Source organism: Malaclemys terrapin, chromosome 23, assembly GCF_027887155.1.
Source record: "Malaclemys terrapin pileata isolate rMalTer1 chromosome 23, rMalTer1.hap1, whole genome shotgun sequence".
Classification (NCBI taxonomy): domain Eukaryota; kingdom Metazoa; phylum Chordata; order Testudines; family Emydidae; genus Malaclemys; species Malaclemys terrapin.
Window position 1 is genome coordinate 4,379,993 of NC_071527.1, and position 25,747 is coordinate 4,405,739.

General features: G+C 53.2%; 2 protein-coding genes across 6 annotated transcripts in view; both read right to left on the bottom strand.

Annotated features, from left to right (window-relative positions):
* TFCP2 (transcription factor CP2) overlaps nt 1-5,991 on the bottom strand; it is a 41,764-nt gene extending 35,773 nt beyond the window's left edge. For 2 of the 3 annotated variants that reach the window (XM_054012675.1, XM_054012674.1), the window contains exon 1: nt 5,465-5,991. In XM_054012675.1, the coding sequence (XP_053868650.1) occupies nt 5,465-5,586 (122 nt within the window). In that variant the 5' untranslated portion in view covers nt 5,587-5,991. Of the gene's footprint in view, nt 1-78; nt 365-5,464 lie in introns of all 3 variants that reach the window. The other variant, XM_054012676.1, reaches the window with a different exon arrangement.
* Nucleotides 5,992-9,934: 3,943 nt separating this feature from the next.
* The window catches only part of POU6F1 (POU class 6 homeobox 1), a 34,870-nt gene continuing 19,057 nt past the window's right edge, over nt 9,935-25,747 (bottom strand). For 2 of the 3 annotated variants that reach the window (XM_054013222.1, XM_054013221.1), the window contains exons 3-11: nt 24,985-25,180; nt 22,590-22,711; nt 21,677-21,902; nt 19,597-19,844; nt 18,012-18,140; nt 17,194-17,412; nt 16,614-16,752; nt 15,039-15,213; nt 9,935-13,676 (exon numbers count right to left, since the gene is read on the bottom strand). In XM_054013222.1, coding sequence (XP_053869197.1) covers nt 13,331-13,676; nt 15,039-15,213; nt 16,614-16,752; nt 17,194-17,412; nt 18,012-18,140; nt 19,597-19,844; nt 21,677-21,902; nt 22,590-22,711; nt 24,985-25,180 — 1,800 coding nt within the window. In that variant the 3' untranslated portion in view covers nt 9,935-13,330. The remainder of the gene's footprint in view (nt 13,677-15,038; nt 15,214-16,613; nt 16,753-17,193; nt 17,413-18,011; nt 18,141-19,596; nt 19,845-21,676; nt 21,903-22,589; nt 22,712-24,984; nt 25,181-25,747) is intronic. The other variant, XM_054013223.1, reaches the window with a different exon arrangement.

Here is a 25,747-nt window from a genome sequence, read left to right on the forward strand (position 1 = left end):
GCAAAAATAAAATAAGAGAAGTGTTAGTTAGGAACTCTGAAGCCCAAACTTATGGCAAAGAGCTACAGCAAAACTAACCTGTCTATTTTCACTGCTTGCATTTCCTCTCAGAAAAGGGACAGGCCATCTAGCTCTGAAACACTTGATAATAGCTAGGAAAGCGGGTGTGCTGTAACTGCTGCTTATTACGTCAATCACAAATCATCTGTTTGCTTTGCGTTCCATGTCTGTCTGTTGTAATCCCCTTGATGTTGCACCATGACTTTGCTTGTAAGCTCTTTGGGTCAGGAAGCATCGTTCGGTTATGTATCTATCTAGCCGATATCTCAACGGGGTCCTGAGCCTGGATTGGGGTCTGTAGGCACTATGGGAATACAAATTAATGTAAATAAATAAATAAATAAAAAGCCACACATACCAACTAATGTTACTTCTTTGTACTTTTTTTTGGGGTGGGGGGCATTTTGGTAGCACCTAGGAGCTGCAGCCATGGATAAGAACCCCATTACACAAGGCACTGTACAAACAGAACAAAGACAGTCCCTGTGCCAAAGAACTTACAATCTAATTTTACTATTTGAAGGTGTTATCAGTAAGATAGTTAAAGGAGTTGGTTTGAAGAGTTATACATGATAAACAGGACACTGTCCCTGGTGCGCGAGTCAGAGCGGGTACCGTTTGCACGTAAGACACGGCTACAAGAATAAGTTGGCATTGCACAGCCTTGATAGTAGTCTCAGTTATACACTTAGAGGCAACCGGGAGAAGGCTCTAGCTATCTCCATCAACTGGTTAAATAAAAGATCAGGCCTGAACAATTCCAGCTGCTATTTAACACCGTCTGTCCCCTAAAGGAGATGAAGTAACAGGAAGCAAGGAGCTCTTCACTTCCTATTGACAATGGACTAAGGCAGTGTTTCTCCACCTATTTACCATTGTGAGCTGTATATACAGGTGCGTGTGTATGTGGGCTACATCCACACAATATACATACTACCAGTATGGACCTGAAGACGTCACATGGGCTGCAGCTGTGTGCTGACTGGGCCGCAAGCAGCCCACTGGCCACGGGTTGAGAACCACTGGATTACGGGCATGTCAACACGCACAGTGTGGCAGCTGCACTGATGCAGACGTGCTGCTGCAGCATGTCTGGTGAAGATGCTCTATGCGGACAGGCAAGAGCTCTCCCGTCAGCATAATAAAACCACCTCCGTGAGCGGCAGCAGCTACGGGAGAGTTTCTCCGGCCAACATGGTGCTGGCAACACCAGTGCTTATGTCAGTGTAATTTATGTCGCTGGGGGGGGGTGTGTGGCTTATTCACACCCCTGAGCAATATAAATTATGCCGACATAAACTGCAGTGTAGACACAGCTTGAGATTACCATGAGCCTGTTGCATTGAAAGTGTTAACACCTTGACATTTGCACACGTCCTCCTCCAAGAAATGTCATTTAACTTTTAGCACATTTCAAACTCCACCTTATGCGTCCCCTGCTTGAACTTTTCACGGTGCACCTCTACCCAAATGCTGGCTTATGATTGCAACAACTTACTGGTGGTGAAGTTTCATGTCAACCTATCCTGGAAGAAGCTCTTCCTGGAGGGAAAAAAAAAGTTGCTTCCCCCGCCTCCCTTCCTCGCAACCTTTTGCTCATTTCTGGCCAGTTCCCCCCAAAATACAAATATGTCCTTGAAACACTGCCAATTATTGCCCCATCTCTCTCCACCTCACATTCCTCCTCTCAAACTCTCTCCTGGGTGTCCTGCCAGTCTGGCTTCCTCCGTCTTCACCTCTCCAGAATTGCTCTCATCAAGTTTCCTGCTCCTGCTCCACTCTCAGCCTCCTTCAGTTCCCGGCTGCTTATGACACCATTGATCACACACGTCCTTTAAATCTTGTCTTGTCTTCTCCTCCCATCTCTCTGATTAGGCCTTCACAGTCATAGTCAAATGGTCCCCCTCATCTTTGTCACTTTATGGGCAGTGTTTCCACAGGACTTCATCCTTGGCCCACTCATCTCCCATTATGCCTGCCCCCTGGGCGATTGCTTCCACCGACAGTTTTGATCACCTTTCCACAGGTGACTCGAGTCTAGCTCTCCAGTCTTGACCCATCTCCCTCCACCCTACTCCACCCCTTGGCCTATCTCTCCAACATCCCATCCTAGAGGTTAAGGAGGACAAACTCCTGAACTTTCCTGCCACGCTGTCTCCTCTTAACTGCTGGCAACTCCATCATCCTCCCAGTCACTCATGTCTGTAATCAAGAGACGTCTTGGACCCCTCCCCTCCATTGCATTTCAAACCAGCTTTGTTCTGATTCAGTTTCAGTTGATTAGGATTGACCGAAATAAGCCTGGTTTCAATCGAAACAGGAGTGTCCACACACACTTCTGCACCAATTTAAAATACAAATAAAAAAATCACACCTTAAATTAAACCAGTGCAACTTTCTCATGCAGACCAATCCTAAGATTTCTAGAACGCCTCTTTGCCCATCACACTGACTACATCACCCCCTTAACTAAACCTCTCCAATGGTTCCCCCTGTTCCATCCCCAAGCTCATCATCAAGGCCCTTCACGGTTCTGCGCCTCCCTACCATTGCCTTACTGTATTGTTCCCCTGTCCACCTCCTCCACTTGGCCAAAACAAAATGCCAGCCTCATTTGCACCTTCTTCCATACCACCCCTTATCCATGACATGATACTAGCGCTGATACAGCACTTTTCATCTGTAGATCTCAAAGCACTTTATTAAGTATTATGTCTTTCCAACAAGTGAAGCCACCACCCTCCTCATCTTCAGATCACCTCTCAAGGCCACATCAAGTCAGCCAGTTAATAATGGCTAGAGAGACAGAGGGAAATAGGCGGTACTTTATATACTTGAATTATTGGACGGGGGAGGGGAAACATTGGGCTGCCAACCTACATGTGTCTATAAAATTCTATCTGATTTATCCCTCTCCCCTGACACTGCATGTCATACGTCATCTTTGATTGCAAGGGTGATGACCACCACACCAGGGATTGAACGGAGGACGTCCAGAGCTGAAAGCATGAGCGGCTATAGCTTAGCTGGGGCTGTGACAGTCTCTTATCCCCTGCAGATCAGGTACAGAGAGGGACCAATGAGACAATCAGCAGTGGGTTAACACAAACTCTTCTAAGCAAGGACACATCAGTCCAGTATCTAACACAATGAGGTCCTGATCCTGAGCAGGGCTGTTGGTCACTTTCTTAATACAAGTATTAATTAGGCACTTTAATATTAAACAAATGATCCTTAAACTCCGTCCCAGCCCCCACTGCAACGTAGGGAAAGCGACTTCCCCCAAGGTCACAGAAAGGAAGAGAGCCAGAATTTCGGAGATGTGCAGATTCCAAGGCCAGAAAGGAACACTGCGATTAGTCAGACCTCCTGCATAACCGGGGCACAGAATGTCCCCTAAATAATTCCTGGACCAAATGTTTTAGAAAAACATCCAATTTTGCTTTAAAAATGATCAGTGATGGAGAATTCCACCACAACCCTTGGTAAATGGTTCCAGTGATTAATTAGCCTCAATGTCAAAATTTTACACCTTATTTCCAGTCTGAACTTGGCCAACTTCAGCTTCCAGCCACTGGACTGTATTAGACTCTTCTTTGCTAGACTGAAGAGCCCATTATTAAATATCTGTTCCCCATTTATAGGCTGTAATCAAGTCACCCTTTAACCCTCTCCTTGTTAAGCGAAACAGAATGAGCTCTTTAAGTCTGTCACTATAAGGGCTCATCTACACTTGAAAAGCTGCCGCGGCACAGCTGAACGCTTCAGTGTAGCCACTACCTACACCAATGGGAAAGGTTCCAAGAGGTGGCAGCTAGGTCAACAGAAGAATTCTTCTTTCAACCCAACCCTGTCTACACTGAGGGTTTAGCTACATCCCTCAGGGGTGTGGATTTTTCACACCTCAAGAGACGTAGCCATGCGGATGTAATTTTCCTGCGTAGACCAACCCTAAGGCAGGTTTTCTAATCCTTTAATCGTTTTCATGGCTCTTCTCTAAACTGTCTCCACTTCCTCAACATCCTTCTTGCGTTAAAGTATTAAGATACTAACACCTGCGCTCACATCACAGAGAGCTGAAGGTGCTTCTTCCAGCCCTTGGGGGTGATTATTCAGGGCAAGATTAAGGAAGAGACACTCTTGGCCTGATTAGTTGAGGGAGTATAGAACAAAGAAGCATGGAACAGGCTCTCCTAATCAGCAACAGGTGGGAGGCACAGGATTGAGACTACATCTACATTAGAGCAAAACATATGTTGCTCAAGGGTGTGAATATTCCATCCCCAGGAGCGACATAAATTACATTGACATAAGCATTCATGTGCACAGTGCTATGTTGGTGGGAGAGCTTCTTCCACCAACACAGTTTATGCCGCTCACTGAGGTGGTTTGTTTATGCCGACGGAAGAGCTCTCTCCAGTCGGTATATAGCGTGTTCCCCAGACATATTGGTACAGTACAGCAGCACTGTATGCACAGACATAGCCAAAGTCTGGATGATTTATCCATAACCTGACAGCAGGAGGCCAGATTCCAGAGGAATGGATTCGCTATATCCCCTTTAGCTGAACAGTCCATGCCACCTGGGAACCTGCCTCCCACCATGGCCAATACTTGATATTTTTAGAGGCAGGTGAACTGAATCATAGAAGATTAGGGTTGGAAGGGACCTCAGGAGGTATCTAGTCCAACCCCCTGTTCAAAGCAGGACCAATCCTCAACTAAATCAACTGCCCCAAAGCTAACCAGCTGTGCAACACTGAACATGAGGGGAGGAAGGGCAAGTGTTGCAAATCCTTCCTGACCCTGAGTTTAGATGATGCCCTCAAGCACAGAGTCCCCATTACTTCCATTTTAGGATTTACAAAACTCATAAAATTATCCATCTCGACTGTTGAGTTCTGCGGCTGAATTTTAACTCTGGCTCCCAGCAACCGCTAACTCCTCAGGCCAACTTCATGCAGGGAGTGACACACTTTCGTCTTATTTCTAAATTCTACCTTATCTTTGGGTTTTATACTGCTGTCCAAATCTCCCTGCCACTGGTTTCACTTCGTCTTTCACATTCACAAATGCAGCATGCAGAGCAAACAGGGGGGAAGATGTCCCCCCGTTACTTGGTACAGATTACTACTGAAGACCGGATACTGCACTATATGGCCCCTTGATCTGCTCCAGCCTAGTGATGGGTTCAATCAGCCCACCAGAAAGTTATCTGCCATTAAATGCAACACCTACAATACACTGTGCTGTCTGTTCTGCTGAGCTCAATGCAATATCCAAGTACTCCTGGACTCTGCAGTCTCCCAGCCCGCGGTGGTCCAATCACAACCTCCAGATTCCACTCTCATCACCCTTCTCAATTCACGGTGTAGGACAAGATGTTCAGGAGGATCTCACCTACCTCATGCTGTAGGCGCCAGCGCCCAGCTCCTGGCCAATGCCCGAGAGGCTGGCATCGAAATCTTGCACCAGCCCCGATTCGATCACCTCATCCGCCAGCGGCAGCTTCAGAGCCCACGCCATCCTCACCCAGTGGCTCGGGGCTCCGGCCCCGCGGTAAATGTACAACACCTCCCCCCGCCTCCCCAGAGATCAGTGGGAAGCAGGGTACTCGCTACTGAGTCACTCCTTCCAGGAGATACACCCCAGACATACCCAACACCCACAATCTCCCCCTATGGGACCCCAATACCGAGGGAGCTCCCTCCAGGGGATACTGCCCCACCAGGGACCCACAATTTCCAACTCCCAATGGGCTCAACACATAGTCACCCCCTTCCAAGGGGCACTATCTCCCTGGGACCTCAACACCCCGAGACACTCGCTTTCCAGGGGCCACTCCTCCCCCACACCGCGGGGACCCTGAGAACCAGAGTCACCCCCTTCCAGGGGAGACTAACCTCTAGGAACCCCAACACGCAGAGTCACCCCCTCACCCAGAGTCACCCCCTTCCAGGGGACAGCACCCCCCAGGGGACCCCTCGCAGAGAGACACCCCTCCCAGGAGACAGTACCCCCCCAGAGCCCCCCCTCACCCAGAGCCCCCCCTCCCCGGGGCCAGCACCCCCCAGAGCCCCCCCTCCCCGGGGCCAGCACCCCCCAGAGCCCCCCCTCACCCAGAGCCCCCCCTCCCCGGGGCCAGCACCCCCCAGAGCCCCCCCTCACCCAGAGCCCCCCCTCCCCGGGGCCAGCACCCCCCAGAGCCCCCCCCTCACCCAGAGTCACCCCCCCCCAGGGCCCAGCACCCCCCAGTTACCCCCTCACCCAGAGCCCCCCCCCCGCCCGGGAATCCCCCCTTCCCAGCAGCTGCCGCCCTCCGGCTGCCCGGCCCCGCGCGCGACTCACGACCCCGCCACCTCTTCGCCCGGCCCCGCAATATGGAGGCGGCGGCAGCGCCGCAGCCCCCTGCTCCAGCCCAGCCAGGCACAAGCCCCGCCCCCTCACTCACTCGCGGCCAATAGCAGCGCCCAGACCCTTCCAGACACCAAACGAGCGCCAGCCAATCCCTGCTCACCGGCCGGCCCGTCGCCTCGGCAGCACCGTTGCGATAGGCTGAGCGCTCCGGACGGGGCGGGACTAGCGGGGTTAAGGCGCAGGAGCCGCTCAGCGTGGTGCGGCCCGGATTCTTCTCCCTCTACCTTTCTGGGACATGGCTTAGGCCAGTTTCTCTGAGTGCTACGGGTTCGATTCCTGCCCCTGGCTAATAAGTGCAATGAGTTGGGGGTGGACTCAGCCTGGAACCTAGGGGACTGGATAATGGCAGGGGGACTCTGAGGGCAGTGGCAGACCTGGGGGGAGGGGCGGAGATATTGGGGGGTGTGTGGATTGGGATTGCAGGGCAGTGGCAGAATTGTTCTGGGCGATAAACCCAGGGTGGGGATAGTAGGGGGCTGTGGGTTGAGATTGAGGGGCATTGGCAGGACGGGAGAATGCAAGGGTGGGATTTAAAGGGCATTGGTGGAGCTGGGGGACTCCAAGAATAATAGAGGGTTTAGGAGTGAGGAGCAAAGGCAAATATTGCATGTGCTTATTTCATGCATTACAATTAATATGTACTGAACAGCTGCCAAGTTTTCACATCAAAGGGGCTGGAAAAGCTAAACCAGTAGAAAGTTTATTAAAATAACTTGGTACAAACATGTGACAAAATCCTTCCAGTTGGACCCCCCAACTTTGCGGATGAATCAGTTACGTCTTAACATAACCCTGGAGCAAGTTGAGTCTTTGAAGCTAACAGAGAAGAACTCCGGCTTTGTGCATAACTACCCTAGCTGGTCCTCTCCAGCTGATCTGGCTGCTGGAAGCTCTTTTCCGGGTGGATCTAGAACTCAAATGAGAAAAGTGGGGCTTTGGCTAAAGTGCTCCCATACTCCATCCAGATTTTAAAATGTTATTAAGATGATGTTAAAAAAAAATAGTGAACAGAGTTTGAGCATTGAAGTTTCTGGTTATCAGGGAATAACATACAGATTATCGATGGTGCAAAGTTTGGTTTAAGATAAGGTGGCATGAGGAATACATAATCTGCAAAATCCCCGATTGGGGGTAAAAGGTTGATGGGTCAAAGTACAGACATTGAGATATGAGGGTATGAAGTTCATAAAGTGCCTATGTGCCACTGTGGATTATAATGAGTGGATATGATTATGAGGATGGATTGACCCTCATTTGGTGAGATTTAATGTTCAGGGAGTTTATGGTTCCAGTTCATATGTAATGGTCAACGGAGAAGGTCACTTGGTCCCTTTCTCGTAGTGGGAGAACGATGTCACTCTGGCTCACGCCTCTTGGTACTGTCGGTGGCCGGTGATGTGCTCGATGTAGATGTCCCTGGACCATCGGATGGCATCCGAGACCATGAGGCGCCGCATGAGACGTGCGTAGCGTCAACCGATCCCGCAGGTCCGCAGTCCACACAGTCCTCAGCACGCAGACAGGGAGCCCGGCCTTCCCACCACTATGGGAGGCTGGCTGCTGCCCTACAATTTGGGTGGCAGTTTCTTTCCCAGAAACCCTCAGCACTGACAGATTCAAGCTGGGGTGGGGGGCTTGTTTTCATAGGGTGGATTTCCAATGGCGGCCAGCATTGCTGTTATGGGAAGAGGACTAGAGCCCTGCTGCAATGAAAACTCAGCCCAATGTCTGCTGGAAATGGGGTCAGGCTTGTTTACGTTAGTAATCAGTTTTCAGCCCCGACTGGAGGGGCATATGATTAACGCCATCGATATTATTTTCCTCGAGAAAATACAATTAATATGCGTTGGAAATTCCTACCTATTCTTACCTATGAGCCCAAGCCATGGACTATGACCCCACTGTGCAAGGCACAGTACAAACACAGAGCAAAAAGACACTCTTTGGCCCAAAGTATTTACATTCAGTCATGTGCTCACATTAGCAGATCATAGTTTCCCTCCACTCTCAACCTGTCTCTCAAGTTTTCAATCCTTTACAATAAAAGTTTCTTTCCCTGCAGAATTGGTTCCCCATTATTTTGGGCCGTATGCTTCCCAGAAAAATGGGCTTGCGCCTCTCTCATTCAGCTGCCAGCAGAGGATTAGCACATATTATTTCGCTTACACACTGCCCGAGCCCTATTCCCAACTGCTTCGGGGAAGTCATGTTGCGTTCCTAATGGTAGAACATCTTGAACTTTTCAATCAGTGGCACCAATTCAGATATTTCCTGGAGGCAACACTCCACCATATTGATTTAGTACAGGACCACTGCTTAAAAGTAGCTGGGCCATGGTCCCCCAGCCTATGGAACATTGAGCAAGTGCAAAATCTTCCCCACCCCCTCCTAACTGGTGTTTATGGGGCCCTAATTTTATAGCCATTATGCAACTTGCTGCTGTATGATTAGGGAATCGATGCCACCAGGTGGCCACCACCAGGCCCTGCAGTCAGAAGGGCTTGGAAATGTTGCATGTACATCTCTGCACCACAGCTGTACCTTCCCTTGCAGAAAGATCAGAGAATTAATTCCCCTCAGGTGGAATTTAGGAATGCTGGCCTGTTTGTTCAGTGAATTTAATTGGTGCGTAGGCATTGTGCTGTCTGTCAGCACCAGCACAATCTGCATGAATGTATGTTTTTTTTTTTTTTTTTAGAAACAGCAATAATCCAGCACTCCTCCAGGTAGGCAATCCAGGGGCATTTTGCCTTTAGATGGCAGGCTCTGAATCCAGAATCAACCTCTCCCTTGGATTCTTTAAGTTTGTGGTACTATGGCTTTTGTGTCTTCCTAATACATGTCAGCAAAAGCAGCTGTGTTCCTGCTGTCAATTTTATCCCAAACATCTGTCATCTCGGAGGTTCTCTTGCACTGGTACGTGTATATGTTGAGAGGTCAGAGCCTACTGGCTACGCTAGAATGAGGAGATAGGTACAGCACAAACCACTCACTGTCTGTGCCCACTGGCAATTCTTATGATCAAGACACAAAAGAACAAGACCGTGACCCACCCACCCCCAGTTCCGTGCTTCGGCAGAAGGGGTCTAGAGAGCTCTTCGCTGGCAGATTGTGCTCTGAAGACAGGGATAGGATGTGTCTAACTCCCTGAAGAGTTAGAGGAGAGAATGGAAATTGGCTCATGGGTTTCCTGACCAACTAGCTGGCTGAACTGGGAATTGCCTTCTGCTAGCCCAGGCAGTAGGAGTTGCAGTGAGCTGGGCATCACACCCTGGGCCGAGCAGGTAGGAACCAATGACCTCACCCCGGCAGATGCAGTTCAGCATGGCTGGAAGTTGCTCCATGCAGCCCTCACCTGGACCCCCGTCTCCTGCCCCTTCTCCTCCCCTGAGACTGCAAATAAATAAACTGTCCGGGAGCCACAGGACACATTTTTTACAAAAGAAAGTGAAAAAAGAAAAAGAAAAAATACTGTTTATTTCACACAACTACATCAAGTGCATCAGTCTAACAGAGCAAGACAGCCAGACCCCAGGCCGGCTCCCCACCCCCACGGAGCCCTTCCCTCCCTCCTTGTTCAACTTATACCACCTCACATGGCACTCTGTGAAATCCAACAGCTTCTCTTGAAACCGAGCAGTGGCGTTAACCGAGGCAAGGGGGAATGGCCCGCCCAACAAGGACTGGCTAAGTGGGGGGAGCCCTGGAGATTGGAGGCTGGAGACACAGGATTGGCGATAGCATTTCAGGTTCTGATTGACCCGGGGCGGCGGCGTATAAACCACCGCCTGCTCCAAGGATGGTATGAAACCGCTTTTGCTCCCAGTCCTGCCCATCCGCTCTGGCCATGTCTGGAAATCACTGAAACACTCATTTCTTAGGGCAGGGAGAGAGGGAGATGGGTCCCCTTTCTCAGGGAGGAATTTGCCTGCCAACCCTGCCCTAGCTATTCCAAATGGAGATGGCGGGACAGCAGATCCGGAAAGGTACTTCCTAAAAAACAAAAAAACACAACCCTCCCTCTAAGAAACCTTCTTTGGACAGATCCAGACGCGTCCCCCGAGCACCTCGTTCTGCCGTTCAGAGCAGAGGTTTGGGGAATCAGCAACGCCTGTGTGGCACTGGTCTCACCACCACACCGGGCAGCCAACGGAACGGCTAGCGTTGCTTGTAGCATCTTGGGAACAGCAGCATCAACGCAGGGCAGGGGACCAACCAAACATCCTAGCGAAAGCCTGATTGGAAGGGAAAGGTGCCAAGAAATTCTATTGCACAGCAGAATCGCCTTGCTGATGCTGGGACTGAGGTCTGCTTGTGGAGGCAGCAGCCGCTGTCCAATTGAGCGGCTGGGTCTTTCCCCTGTTCCTCCTCTCCCTGCTGAGTCTCGTGGTCCTGGGCTAGTGACACTCAGCCTGCGGGCAGATCTTTGCCCGATAAAAATGCGGTAAAACCCAAGCAGCTTTTCAGTTCAGCAAAACCCTCCACTGGCCCCCATCCCGCCCAGGTCGGCTGTCCCCAAATCAACGTGACGTGTAAACATTTTGCCCGGCAGCGAGTTACGCTGAAACCCCAGTGCCACCCTCCTGGAGCAGAAAGCTCAATTCGGAAGGTGGGCAATGAACTAGGACACAGACTCCCTTAGGATGTGTCCTGGAAATCAGGATGTCAGACCCATAACTCTCACATATCTCCTAGGATAAAGAGGGCTTTATGGGGCACTGACCCCTATACCCGATACTCATCCTACTGGGCTATCTGACGCTTTCCTAGCCTGTAGGTGGGCCCCTGGCTGCAGATGAAATTGTGCCGGGGTCTGAGGTCACCTCTTGATTACCATGCAGGCAAGCAGAACCTCCCACTCCACTTGGCCACAGAAGCTACTTTCTGATGATCTATTTTGGGACTGAAATTTAGGCCCTGTTTTTGTTTGTGTTTTTAAATGCTTAGGCCCGAGGCAACCAGCACTGTCTCTTTAAGATAAGCAGAAGAGGCAGCACCGAAGAGGACCTTTTCCTGGGTTTACAGTTAAGGATTATTGTGAAATCATTTATATCTATATATATTTTGGCTTTCACAAGACAGCAAAACACACCTCCCATTCCCTTCTTATGTTAAAGACACACAGTGCATATACAGACAGGAACAGGCTGGCCCCACCCTCCCCGCAGGACCTTAATACACACAGCTTCCTCCCCTTTTGCATTGAGCCCAGCTTAGAAAGAGGGCACCATTCCACCTCCCTGTATCCAGCCCGAGAGCTGGGCTCTGGCGCGTTTTGCAATGATGCCACACAGGCGGTGGCGGGGGACGACACGTTCAGGCGACGTCCGACGCGCTCGAAAAGGCTGCCGGTAAAGAAGGAATAGACGTCCCCTGGAGAGCGTCCCCTGATTGTTGAGCCGCACAAGGAGGGACTTTGTAGTTCAAAGCTGAAGGCTGTTCCTTCCACACACAGCCCTAGGGCCTGGTGCGTCTCCACTGTACAGAGTCTGAGTCCTTTGCCTGGCTGCTTTCCCATGGGGAGGAGGGCTGGCGCTGCTGGCTTGGAGTCGGCTCCCCTTCACTTGGCAATTCGACAAGGCAATCGGCTGTTGGTCTCCCCTCTTACAGCCAGGAGGGCTGCTGCCACTTCCCCATCCCCCTTCCAGCAGTGAGCAAGAGTCCAGTCCGTTCATTTTCCAGATCACCCCCTTCAGAAAAGCCACGCTCAAAAGGCAAGCATAGAACCCTGCAGGAGGAAGGCAAAATATACCTTGTACAGCCCCAGCTCCACAGCACGGCTCTTTGGTCCCCCTCTCCTGGTGAGACCACTCAGAGTGGTTTATGCCTCCCAGCTAACAGAGGCCCATGCCTTTAGACCCCCAGGCTCGAGCCCTAGCAGGGGAAAGGGTAACGCTCGACTTCAACAGGAGCCAACGCAAAAAAAGAAAGAAGATGGAGCAAATGAAAGGGCTCACACCCTGTCCGCCTTCAGAGGCCTCACTTTGGTGAAGAAGCTGCCTGGCCCGGCCGGTTCTGCCCATTTCTTCTTATAGAAACAATCCCATTTAGTGCAATTTAACCTTCCATTTCCCAAGGGTGGCAGGGGAGATGCCAGGACGCAGGTGGCCGGTTTTCCTCTGGCAAACGAGGTTAGTAAGGGAGCTACCTACTGGCGCTTTAAACGACGCGGTGATCCCAAGCCCTAGCAGCTAATCATACTCAGAAACTTCCGTTTAAAGTCTTTTGATGGACAGTGCTTTGTACTCATAGGGGAGGGGATATAAACTGAGCTACTCCGCCTTGATGCCGTTAGATACCGAGAACTTGTGTCTCACACGGGACAGGCAGGGTTACGAAATAAACAAGGATTGAAATGAAGTAGGCTTCACATCTGCCTCTTCCCGGACCCTACCGGCCTCCTGGCAGGCCCCGACGCTACCTTGGAGAAACAGGAAATTCTAGAAAAGAAGAAAGTCACTCGTGTGGCGGACATATTTGTCTGACACAGAAATGCACGGATCACAGCACTCCCTGTGCCCTGCCCCACTTCTGCCCCCGGGGACGGAGGGGGGCTGGGGGCACTCACATCGGCAGCTCTGGCACTCACTACATGTTACACTCAGGAGCACGAGAAGGAAGGAGCGACGTCCGACGTGTACACGGTCAGATCCTGTGAAGACGAAGGGTGCGGATATATGCACACGGCGGGGAAAAATAATGCCTGGCTGCCATCAGCGAAGCTGGGCTGGTGGGGCGGGGGGGAAGTGGACAGGGGCAAGGCCTAGGGAACAGATAGTCACAAAGTGCTCACGGCAGGATCCTGGGGTGGCCGGGCTGGGCTGGGCAGGGTTCTCTCCTCCCACCTGCCCCGCTAGGGGATCTGAAAGACGTTGAGTTTGCTAGTGTTTTTGAGCGTCTGTCGGCGGTTGCAGAACCAGACCCGGACGACCTCGCGGTCGTAGTTGAGCTCCTTGGCGATCTCGGTGATCTCCTGGCCGGTGGGCAGGGCATTCTTTTCGAAGTAGGCGTTGAGGGCCTCGATGGCCTGGGGCGTGAAGGAGGTGCGGCGCTTGCGTTTCTTGGAGGGCTCGCCGCCCACAAACTCCATCAGGTTCTGCTGCCCTTCCTGGTTCCGCAGCTCGGCCTCACTCAGCCACTTCTCCAGCACGGGCTTCAGCTTCTGGGCGCTCTTGGGGGTGATGTCCAGCTTCTCGAACCTGCAGGCAGGGCAGCGGGGAGGGAGAGAAGGCGTGAGAGTCCCGCCCTGCACATACAGAAGCAGGAGTCCGGCACAGACAGAAGCAGCGGTGACCAAGCTCTGGGGGGGGAAGGGGCATAAGATCAAGCCGGTTACGTGGCCACTCACGTGCCGATGGTACAGTAACAAACACGACAATGGAGGCTAGTAAGAAAAGAGAACTCGGAAATGGGACGCAGGCACGGACGCATGGTTCTGGGGGATCCTCAGGGACCTGGGTCTGCCCACAAAGAGGGGCCAAAGCCGGGCGCTGGGAGACTGGACTCCTGGGTTCTTTTCCTAGTTCTGGGTGGAGAGTGGTCACAGCAGTGGGGATGGGGACTCTGGTTCTATTACCAGCTCGTAGAAGGGGTGGGATCACTGATGCCCAAACCGTGGCCCTACCCCCTAGCTGCCCCTTCCCCCTGAGGCCCCACCCCACCCCGCCCCTTCCCTGATGCTACGCTCCTTCCCCTGATGCTCCGCTCCTTCTCCCTGAGCCCCCGCCTTCACACCACTCATTCCCCTGAGACCCTGCCCTCCCACCACCATTCCCCCAAGGCCTCACCCCGCCCCTTCTCCCTGAACCCCTGCCCTTGTGCCACCCCTTCCTGAGGCCCCGCACCCACACCGCCTCTTCTCCCAAGACTCTGCCCCCCCCACTCGCTCCTCTCTGCCCCCTCTCCCCCCGTCACTTGCCCTTATGGCTGGAAAAAACGGGGGGCCATGGCACCCCCCGCCCCCGTTCCAGCATCCCTGGCATGATTTAAAGATTAGAGGGGGAGTGGGAGTCATGACTCCGGAGTTAATTTCCCAGGACTGGTAAAGGAGTGGGAATCTGGCTGCTGGGTTCTATTCATGGCTTTGGGCGGGGCCTGGGGTTTACAGATTACTGCAGATGGAGAGACAGGACTCTTGGGGTTCTGTTCCCAGCTCTGGGAGAGGAGCGGGGTATAGTGGTTAGAGCAGGTGGATGGGACTGGGAGTCAGGACTCCTGGGTTCTAAGTCTGGCTTTGGACGACCTATACAAATCACTCCACCTCTCTGTGCCTAGTGCCCCTCTCTGTTGGGGGCATTAGTGCTTGGTTGAAAGGAAAGCGTTATGAACACCATTTCTGGGGTGAGCAGGGCCGGGTGCAGCTGCCCTGGCTCGGGGGATTCTCCCAGTGAAGCCAGTGGGTTCAGAAACACTTTCTCTCCTTTTGGCTGAGTCAGTTTCCTCTTTGGTTTTTCAGGGGAGGGAGTCACCGAAACGTTACACAGTCGAGCGGCGCCCTAGCCACTGTCTGCCCTGAACCCCCGAGCCCCGTCACAGGGCCGGCACTGAACCCAGCCGCTTACCTGCAGATGGCAGACTGGCTGTAAGCTGGTCCTTCTGTAGCCGTCAAAGCTTGACCCACCTGTGTCTGCGTCAGGCCCAGAGACAGACGTCGGATCTTAAAGTTCTTGGCAAACTCCCGAATCTCCTCCAGGTTGATTCCATCCTCCTCAATGCCCGTATTTGGAGTTTGAGGCTCTGGGGTAGGGAGGGGAGTACCGTTATGAAGCGCAGTGTGCTCTGTATCATCACATCCAGCCACAGTCCATCTCCTCACACCTCCAGGGAGATCTCGAAGTACAGCATGACTGGCAGCATTCTGGTAGCCTCACCCTATGGTTAGGGCCCCACTGGGTTGACAGACAGTCTCTGCCCCAGGGTGCTTACAGTCTAAATAGATAAGCAATGGGAGGGGAAACTGAGGCAGAAAGAGGGGAAGCGACTTGCCCAGCGGCAGAGGCTGAAAGAGAACCCAGGTCTCCCAAGGCCCAAACCAGCACCACATCCACAGAACACGCTGCCATGCTAGGGGAAGCAAGTCTAACATGCGACTTGGCTTGTTCTAGAGTGCTTTGTGTCTCGGGCAGTAGCTCGTCGGGGCTGGGATCTGCCTGACACTGGGGCACTGGCGTCGCTATAGATATAACAATACTAACATTGCACTGCTTCGCAACATCAGTTTCGCTGTTTAAAGGCTTTTCCTCCCCACCAAAAATGCTTCCACAGAAATGCTTCCACTTTGCTTTGTTTTATAAACAAATCGGAAGCTTCACCCAACACGTGCCAGCGACCCTACAATAACAACCCAGTGCGCAGCTCGGAGCTCACCAGCGACCCTGACCCTACAATAACAACCCAGCGCGCACAGCTCGGAGCTCACCAGCGACCCTACAATAACGACCCAGCGCGCGCCGCTCGGAGCTCACCAGTGACCCTACAATAACGACCCAGCGCGCGCAGCTCGGAGCTCACCAGCGACCCTACAATAACAACCCAGCGCGCGCAGCTCGGAGCTCACCAGCGACCCTACAATAACAACCCAGCGCGCGCAGCTCGGAGCTCACCAGCGACCCTACAATAACAACCCAGCGCGCGCAGCTCGGAGCTCACCAGCGACCCTACAATAACAACCCAGCGCGCGCAGCTCAGAGCTCACCAGCGACCCTGACCCTACAATAACAACCCAGCGCGCGCAGCTCGGAGCTCACCAGCGACCCTACAATAACGACCCAGCGCGCGCCGCTCGGAGCTCACCAGCGACCCTACAATAACGACCCAGCGCGCGCCGCTCGGAGCTCACCAGCGACCCTACAATAACGACCCAGCGCGCGCCGCTCGGAGCTCACCAGCGACCCTACAATAACGACCCAGCGCGTGCAGCTCGGAGCTCACCAGCGACCCTACAATAACCCATTGTGCACAATACTGGCTCTGTGTCCTGTACTCTCACCACTAGACCCTGCTTCCTCTCCTACAATCACTGAGAAGGGCTAAACCTCAGGGGTCACACCACACACTCTCCAATTCCTACAAAGGGAGTGCAAGCCGCCTGCCCCCCCACTCCCGCATGAAATGGACAGGAACCGAGCGGTGCTTACTGGAAACCAGCTGGCTCACTGTCGGGGTCTCCGAGCAAGTGATGGGAACGGGCGTGGAAGAGGGCTTAGCGGCAGGGGCTGGGTTTGCGATGACCACAGCTGGCTGGGGCAGAACAGGGGCAGGCTGGATTGGCTGAACCTGGTAACACAGCAAACAACAAGGCTCAGTGCACGTAGTCCAGATGGATGGAGAGGGTTGTGGCAAGCTCTCAGCTGCGGTAAAGCCCTGGCCACCCACCCGGCTTCTGCATAGGGGGCACAGCACAGCTCTGCTACGGCAATTCCCCGTCTGGAGGGAGCTGCCACCTTGACTCCTTCCAAAGGGAGAGGTCAGGCTCAGTCTCTGAACAGCCTAACGGGGCACCGGAGAATTCAGCAGGGTGCTAGGTCCTGGCAGAGGCTCCCGCAGGTTGTTTAAAGCTCAGTAAGTGGACCCGTAAAGGGCCAGTGCCCAAGTCACCAACCTCCCCAGGCCTTGGGGAGCTGCTGCGCATGGCATTACGCTGGCGCGCGGCCACAGACACTAGCTGCTTGGCTCCCTGAGAAGGTGCCTGTTAGACAGCCGTCACCCGCCGCTCACCTCGTTCTTTGCCGGGGACTCTGGGGCGCTGGGTTTCCGGATGGCCGCTGTCTGGAGGGCGCTGCTGGCTAACGTAGCGATGACCTGCCCTTGGGCGTTCAGCAGCAGCTGCGGGGTCACCGCCTGCACCTGCAGGTTCTGGGCCGGCAAAACAGCTGGGGTGGCATTGGCCGTCGTGATCCCAGCCGGGTTCACCACCCAGGGCAGCGTCCCAATGACCTGCAGAGGAGACAAGAACGGGAGCTGGGGTGCGTGGCATACCAATACCCTTCCCTGCCTCCCGTCCGACAGGATGGCGTTCCCCCCTCCTGGGGCTGGATACGGGACACTGGATGGGGTGAGCCGGTGCTCTGGGGTGGTGCTGAGAATTCTCTCTCAAGTGCTTGGCTGGCTGGTTCATGCTCACATGCTCAGGGTCTAACTGATGGCCATATGTGGGATCGGGAAGAAATTTCCCCCAGGTGACCTTGATTTCACCTTCCTCTGCAGCACGGGGCCCGGGTCTCTGACTAGGATCATCTGGGCATACCTCACTTAATCAATTCCCTGCCTCTGCATGGGCCCTGGGCACTGGGGGCACAGTTGTGTCACCTGTGGGCTGCAACACGTGGATCTAATTGTCTGAGTGGTGCCGATGGCCTATGATACACAAGAGGGTCAGACCAGCTGATCTGGCAGTCCCTTCTGGCCTTGAACTCTATGACTATCTTTATCCTGAGTGACAGCTCTCGGGACGGGAGAGGATGCCCATAGGAAGGCTTTATGAGTGGCAAGGGAGGGTTATCCTCCTGTTGCCTATGGGAGCCCATCCCCCGTACCTGTCCCTGGGCGTTGGTCAGGATCTGGCTTGTTATCCCTTGGACGCTGGGAATGGTGTTCGCGATCACCGGGGCGGCGGCCAGTGAGCTGAGGAGCTGAGTTTGGCCCCCGAGAGAAGCTGCGCTGATCTGTAGAGAAAACAGGAGTCGGAGGTTAAACAAACGCACTCAGCCATGTCTCGTTCAGGGGGAAAACCCCGCCTCTGGCTCCCTCTTATGGGGAGGAATCCTCTAGCGGCCTTAGGTACTTATCTGGCCCCCAGTTCTTCACACAGTGCACAGTTAACCTGTGGAACTCCTTGCCTGAGGAGGTTGTGAAGGTTAGGATTAGAACAGGGTTTAAAAGAGAACTGGATAAATTCATGAGGTTAAGTCCATTAATGGCTATTAGCCAGGATGGGTAAGGAATGGTGTCCCTAGCCTCTGTTTGTCAGAGGGTGGAGATGGATGGCAGGAGAGAGATCACTTGATCACTACCTGTTAGGTTCAGTCCCTCTGGGATACCTGGCATTGGTCACTGTCGGTAGACAGGATACTGGGCTGGATGGACCTTTGGTTTGACCCAATACAGCCGTTCTTATGTTCTTATTACGGTAGTATCTCGACACTTCACAATCTTTGTTGTGCTCCTCTTCACAAACCCCGGGGGGGGCAGGGCAGGGCAGTGCTACTATCCTCACTTTACAGATGGGGCACTGAGGTGCAGAGAGACCACAAATGAAGATGTCATTGTAGCACAGGTAGGCATAGCCCTGCTAGCATTAAGCTAGCTAGCCCGGGGGACCGTAGCAGCGGGACAAAGCCTGGGGCCGGCTTACGACCTGAATTTGTACCCAGCGTTCCCGGCGGGCTTGTACTTGGGCTGTTAGGCCATGCCCCCACAGCTTCTCTAGCTAGATCAAAGCTAGCGCAGGGATGCCTCCACACGCTAACAGTCACAGCTTCATTTGCGGCCCAGTTGCAGGCAGGAAGCCTAGGAGGCAGGAAGGAAGTGAACCCAGGCCTGCAAAGTTCCAGGCCTGCAAAGTTCCATAACCACTAGGCCATCCTTCCTCTTCTAGGTACCATCTTTCGAGGATAGACTCCGCATATCTCGGCTCGCCACCCAGCCTGCTTCTGTTCTGTCAGTGACGGCAGCCAGCCCAACCCGCCGGCTGCTCCCACCAGTCCCCGTGTCCTTTCTCCCACCCCGCTCCCTATGCATGGGAAAAATCCCTGTCAGAATGATTAATAACCACACCTGGCTCATACCACCAGTAGCTCTCAGAGCACTTTACAAAGGGGGTATCATCAGCCCCATTTTTACAGATGGGGAAACTGAGGCACGGAGCGGCAAAACAACTTGCCCAAGGTCCTCCAGCTGGTCAGTGGCAGAGCCAGGAATGGAACACAGCTCTCCTCCCTCCCAGTCCAGTGTTATATCCACTAGGCAACACTGCCTCCTGTTCTGGGGAGGTATAAATGATGACACAAGGGGCCAGAATCAGGCCCTTTTGTGAGCTGCTCTGTCAATACCGACTGCCCGACATCAGGACAGACAGCTCGGCTCCCAGAGATTCTCTGGAGCGTCACACCAGCTCCTTACTATGCCAGGGTTAAAGGCAAATCCCGCAGGCTGGACTGTGATTTGCGTCTGCGTCTCCAACGGCTTTGCCACGGGTGGCGGCGCGGCGGCGGACTGGGGCAGGATGGCCGGCGGGCTCTGGAGCGTGGGCTGCGGCTGGAACACGGCCTGTGTTTGGACGGAGGGCCGCGGCTGGACCGTCAGCGGGGCCTGTAGCGGCTGGGTAGGCTGCATTGGGGCTGGCATTGCCGTGTTCAGGACCGTAGCTGCTGAAAGCAGAGCAGAGACATGGACGCTGAATCGCCATAACACGCCACTCTCTTTGCCCGTCCCTGCAACAAACTATCATCGTAATACCTAGCCTTATCCAGAGCCTTTAAACTGAGCCCCACCCAAGCCCTTCTGATCCATGCACCAGCACTGGCCTCTGTTCTGTCCTTTGGATACCTGGCACTAGTACAAAGGAGAAGGGTGCGTGGGATCCAGGACAGGGCAGGCCCATGGGCTGTCTGGCAGAAGACCAGTTGCCAACTCTGGTGGCTTTATCACCCATCTCGTGATTTAGGGTATTCACCCCATGGAGCACCAGCTCTTGGGGTCATGGGACTACGGAAGAATCTCAGCTTTCGTCTAAGAAACTGGACGTATGTTTCTAGCCCCCGCGGCTGCAGAGAGATGCTGGGAAACATCCCTAGCGCTTTGCATCAGTCGGTCTCAAAGGATTTTACAAAGGAGGCCGGGATCATCACACCCCCGTTTTACAGATGGGGAAACGGAGGGACGGGGCGGTGACATGACACGCACATGGTCATCCAGAAAGCCAGCGGCTGAGTTAGGAAAAGAACCACAGAGTCCTGAATCCCAGCCCAATGCTCTAGGTATATCACACGTCAGTTCCTGTAGCAAGGCCTGTGTGTGATCATGGGCAGGGGTTACACGGATAGGCAGGAGTGCAGGGCACTTGAATGCCATCCGCAGCCGTCACAACCCAAGGGGGGGAAAAATCTCGAACGACTAGAAGGCCAACGAAACCGTCCCATGGCTCAGGCACGATCTACGCAGCCCTCCCCTCCCTCTGTGCTGCCTGTCTAGACATCCAGGTGGTCCTCATCAGCCTAGTAAGGGAGCATCTCACAAGCTGTAACACACTGTGAGGGAAGACAGGGCGAATATCCCCATTTTATAGGTGGGGGGACCAAGGCACAGGGTTGGGTACGTGCCTAGTCCCAGGTCGCAGAGTAAATCCACGAGAGAACCAGGATGTGAACCCAGTTCCACAGAGTCCCCATCGGCTGCCTTATCCGCCAGACCATCATTAGGAGCAGCTTCTTGTTGAGAGGCAGGTGCACCCTCCACCCCACCCCTTTTTGGAAGGGAGTTGGCAAAGTTCAAAAACCCTGGTCTGTCAAACGACCCCAGAATCTGAAAGGTCCCATGTGGATCCACTCTTAACTCTGTAAAGGGAACCAAACTGGCCACCGGGCCGCGAACACACACAGCGGCAACGGCAGGACTAGGCAGCGCGAGGGAGCCAGCCCTTTGGGGCTTCAAAGCAATTAGACGCATTAGCTAAACACGGCTCCACCAAGAGACAGGTCAGTGTTAGTCTCCGAGCTCTGCACCAGATGAACCGAGAGGGCACCGTTCACCCCTGTGGCAGCATGAGGCCTCAGCACTGCTGAAGCCTTTCAGCTTCCGTGGTATACAAGCCATATGGACTTAAGTGGTGCCTCGACCTCATGCCGGCCCCCTGTGCGGGGTGGATTTCACCCTGAGAGCGAGCATGGCTCCCGTACCAACCCAGCCGCGGACTCCGAATTTAAATGCAGATCCTGGCCTTGCGCTCAGAGCACTGGCCCTTGCTTCTTCCCAGACACAGAGAAATCAATGTAACCTTCCTTGCCCTGCGTGAGCCTGCAGTCCTTATGCATGCAAAGCCAGCTGGAGCCAACGGGAGCTTTTGCCTGCCAAAGAACAGCAGATTCATGCCCGGTGCTTGCAGCTTTACCCCGTTCCCAGGCCAGGTGGACTTTGACTCAGCACAAGTAACGGGACATTTGACCGGTTCAGGGATGTTCTACGGCGGAGGAGCGGCCAGTACCTTGCAAGTTGGCTATAGGTGGTTTGAAAATTCCCCCTGTAGGAGAAGCAGCCGTCAGTCCGGGAAGGGCAGCGACCGTTGCTGTAGGAAATGTCCACACAGCCAGCCCCTGCTGACCAGCCACTTGACCTGCAATACTGATGGGGATAAGAAGAGGTTGAGTAACTGCCCCTGCTGGAACCATTACTCCTGTCACAACTGTTGCTAAGTTTTCCTGAGTCAAGACCTGCAAAAGTAAACAAGATTTAAAAAAGAAAAGGAAAAAAACCATCAGCGCCACTGCAGACAGCACCAGCGCGCCCGCCGCATTAGCGAGCGCACACGGTCTTTCCAAGGCACGCTTGGCCCCAGCCAGGGGGAGCCTGCCTGAGCCATGCGTGGGCGTGGGATCGCTCCCGTCTTAGCAGCTGGGTTCCAGCTGAGTGGAGCCCCCCGGAGGCTGGTTGTCAAATCACCACCAGAGGGGGCCTTTCTTTTTTTTTTTTTTCCTTAGTGCAACCCTACAGAATCATTTCCAGCAGCAGCTCAACGCCACGGGGCCTTCTGTGGCGGGCGCTATACGGAGGAGTGGCCAGGGATGGATCAGGACACGGAACCTATGCTCCATGCCTAGGTGGGTTGTTTCATTCAAACCCCACCTCACCTCCAGGTGCTCTCCCACTGGGCAAGTCTCTGTGCAAAACACACAGCGCTGTGTCAGGGACCATTAACAACCGATACACGACGGGGAGCGTTGGAAGAGCGTGTGTGAATCCCATGTGTCCGTGGCACCCTCACAGGTGCATCCACCTCACCGCTTGAGGCTCCCCTCCCACATGCCGGACACAGGAGAAATACCCCGCGCTCTTCCTCCTGCTCGCCGTCCGCGTTTGCTCCCTTCCCACGCCCAGCTGCGGGACTGCCGGGTAGTTACCTGTGGCGCAGCTTGCACGGCCAAGGGAGCTAGGGTTTGGGTCGGCTGGCTCGTTGCTGGGTTGAAGGTGGTGACGGACGAGACGCTGTTGGGAGCCATTCCAGGCAATGACTTTACTTCGCCTTGAGAGGAGGAAAGAACACAATGTCAAGAGACCCTGTTACTTAAGTGTAATGATAATCACAATTATATAGCGCTTTTCAACTACAGATCTCCAGAGCTGCATTATTTCCCCTTATGGGGAAACTGAGGAACAGGGAGGGGGGTGACTTGCTCAAGGTCACTTAGCAAATTAGTGGCAGGGCCTGGAATTGAACCCAGGACTCAAGTCGCAGTCCCGTTCCCTAACTGCTAGGCCGCATTGTCGTCTACGTACATAATGAGGCTTTCTGTTTCCCTCCAGTGGCTATACCACAAATGAGTGCTGCTGGCAGAGTTGGATTTTTTTTGGCTCAGGCAACAGAGTGTGGCTCTAATGTGGCAGCCTCTCCCCTACCCCAAAAGAAGCTGAACATCAGAACAGCCATACTGGGTCCATCTAGCCCAGTATCTTGTCTTCCAACAGTGGCCACTCCCAGGTGCTTCAGAGGAACTGAACAGAAGAGGGTAATGTATCGAGTGATCCATCCTGTCATCCAGGCCCAGCTTCTGTCAGTCAAGAAGTTTAGGAAAACAACAAGGAGTCTGGTGGCACCTTAAAGACTAACAGATTTATTTGGGCATAAGCTTTCGTGGGTAAAAACCTCACTTCTTCGGATGCATAGAGTGAAAGAGGTTTAGGGACACCTAGAGCATGGACTTGGGTCCCCAACCGCCTTGACTAATAGCCATCGATGGACCTGTCCTATAAACCACTTATACTTTTGGAACGCACCACATCCCCCAGCAATGAGGTTCATAGGCTGACTATGAGTGGTGTGAAGACGTGCTTCGTTCCGTTCGTCGTAAACCCGCTGCCTGTTAATTTCATATCAGGTGACCCCTGGGTCTCGTGTTTTCATTTTACATAGGAGGTCAGGATTCTTACCCCCCATTTTGTAGAGGGGGAAACTGAGGCACAAAGCAGAGAGGCCACTTGCCCACAGAGCTTAGTGGCAAAGTTGGGACTAGAACTCAGGTGTTCGGAATCCTATGCCGGTGCTCTATCCACTAGGTCAGCCTGCCTCCCAGTTGGTAATACCCCTGGTCTGGCTACCTCAGCCGTGCATGGAGTCAAGATGACACCTTGTGGCCAGACATAGGCATTGCAATTCTGTAACCTTGGATGGCAGTAGCGTTCCGAAAAGGCACCGAAATGTTTGGCGCTACCCTCCCATTGCTACCTCTGGGTAAGAGAGGCTGCATCACAGCTACATTACATGCATCTTCCTTCTCCTCCACCTTGGACTCTAAGACCGAAGTCATTTTCTGCCCAAAGGAGCTGCCGATCGTAGGATAACTACACTATCTTGGCAGCTGTCCCCCCAAAAACATAACTCGCCAAACTGAAACCCAAGAACACTTCACCCACCATGGAAAGGCAGCCACCTCTGGGGTGGGACGCAGCAGCTGTTTATCAGCACATATCAACACTCCAGAACAGCCTAGGGCAGGCAGGGAAGAAAAATCCCATACCCCTACACTGCTTCAGCCGTTTGCTTTGGCATCATGGCTGCAAAGGAGACCAGGGATCCCCTAGAGGGTATGTCTACACTGCATCCTAAGCTAAGTCTGAGACCAAGCTCCCCTTATGTGCACACACAAATGTGTGTGAGTTGGGGCAGGCAAGCCCTCAGGACATCAACGGCTCCACAGACCCTGCTTGGGTCCCACCGTGACTCAGGTCCAATTCCTGTCATTTTGCAGCGTGGACACAAATCAAGCTGCAGCCCATCCTCCTCTCTAAGGCCCAGGTGGTAAAGAACATGGCACATGGAGAAAAAAAGAGACTCCCTCTAACCTTTCTTATGGATTACATCGAGGAGTAACCCCCCTGCCCATCTGAGCTCGGAGCCCTGTTCTGCTAGGAACTGAACATAGTACATACTAAAAAGCTTACAATCTAAACCAAGGGAGGGGAAACTGAGGCACGGGGCATGACTTGTCCAGGGTCCTGGGATAGAACCCAGGTCTCCTGGTTCACAGACCAGTGGCTAGTGAAGCACATGGCCACATCCGACAGCCATCGGCTTCATCCGTTTTGTTGACAGGCAGAAAACTCAATGGAAAGACCGGGCCAGAGTCTGTTGGGAGGGCTAGGATTAGAAAGTCAATTGAAACTGAGAGTATATTTTTCAGGGGAGCTTTTGGCCGACTCTGGAGGTTTTCTAGGTCTTGGGCATTTTCCTAATCATTTGCACTAACCAACGCGTTTGGGGTGGAACAGTGAAACAGCACAGTGTAGAGGGCCTCGTACCAGTTGTCCCTCCACAAGTGGTCTCCAGGTTTGGCTGCACGTCTTCTCTTCCTGGTTCACTTGTTTCCACGGGGCAGCCGCTTGCGACCTCTCCAGCTGTTGCTTCCAAAGCTTTCCCATCATCCTCTGCTGGAAGTGGGGCGTCCACTCCCACCTCCAGCACTCGGATAGTCTCGTGACTCGACATCACAATGACCTGGAAGCAGACAGCAAAGCGTAAGTAAGATCTCAACGGGCACAAACCCTGAAAGAGATGAACAAGAAGAGGGCATGATTCTCTTGGCTTCACACTCTAAATCCACAGCAAAAGGCAGAGCTAGACTGGATCCATCTATCTATCTATCCGTCCACCCCTATACACATCCATCCATCATCCATCCCCATACATAGCTGTCTATCCATCCATGCTCATATACATCCATCTATCCATCCATGCCCAGATACATCCATCCATCTATCTATTTATCTATCTATCCAGCCATCCCCATACACATCTGTCTGTTTATCCAGCCAACCCGTATCTATCTATTTATCCATCCATGCATCCATCCCATGGACCCCCTCTATCTATCTATCTATCCATCCATCCCATGGACCCCCTCTATCTAGCTATCTATCTATCCAGCCATCCCCATACACATCTGTCTGTCTGTGTGTCTGTCTAATCACACTAGGCTCAGTTGTAACTTTTTCATCACCATTGCAGTTAGTCAAAAACAGCCCGGCCAGATCCGCAACTGATGTAAATCAGCTGTAGCTCCAT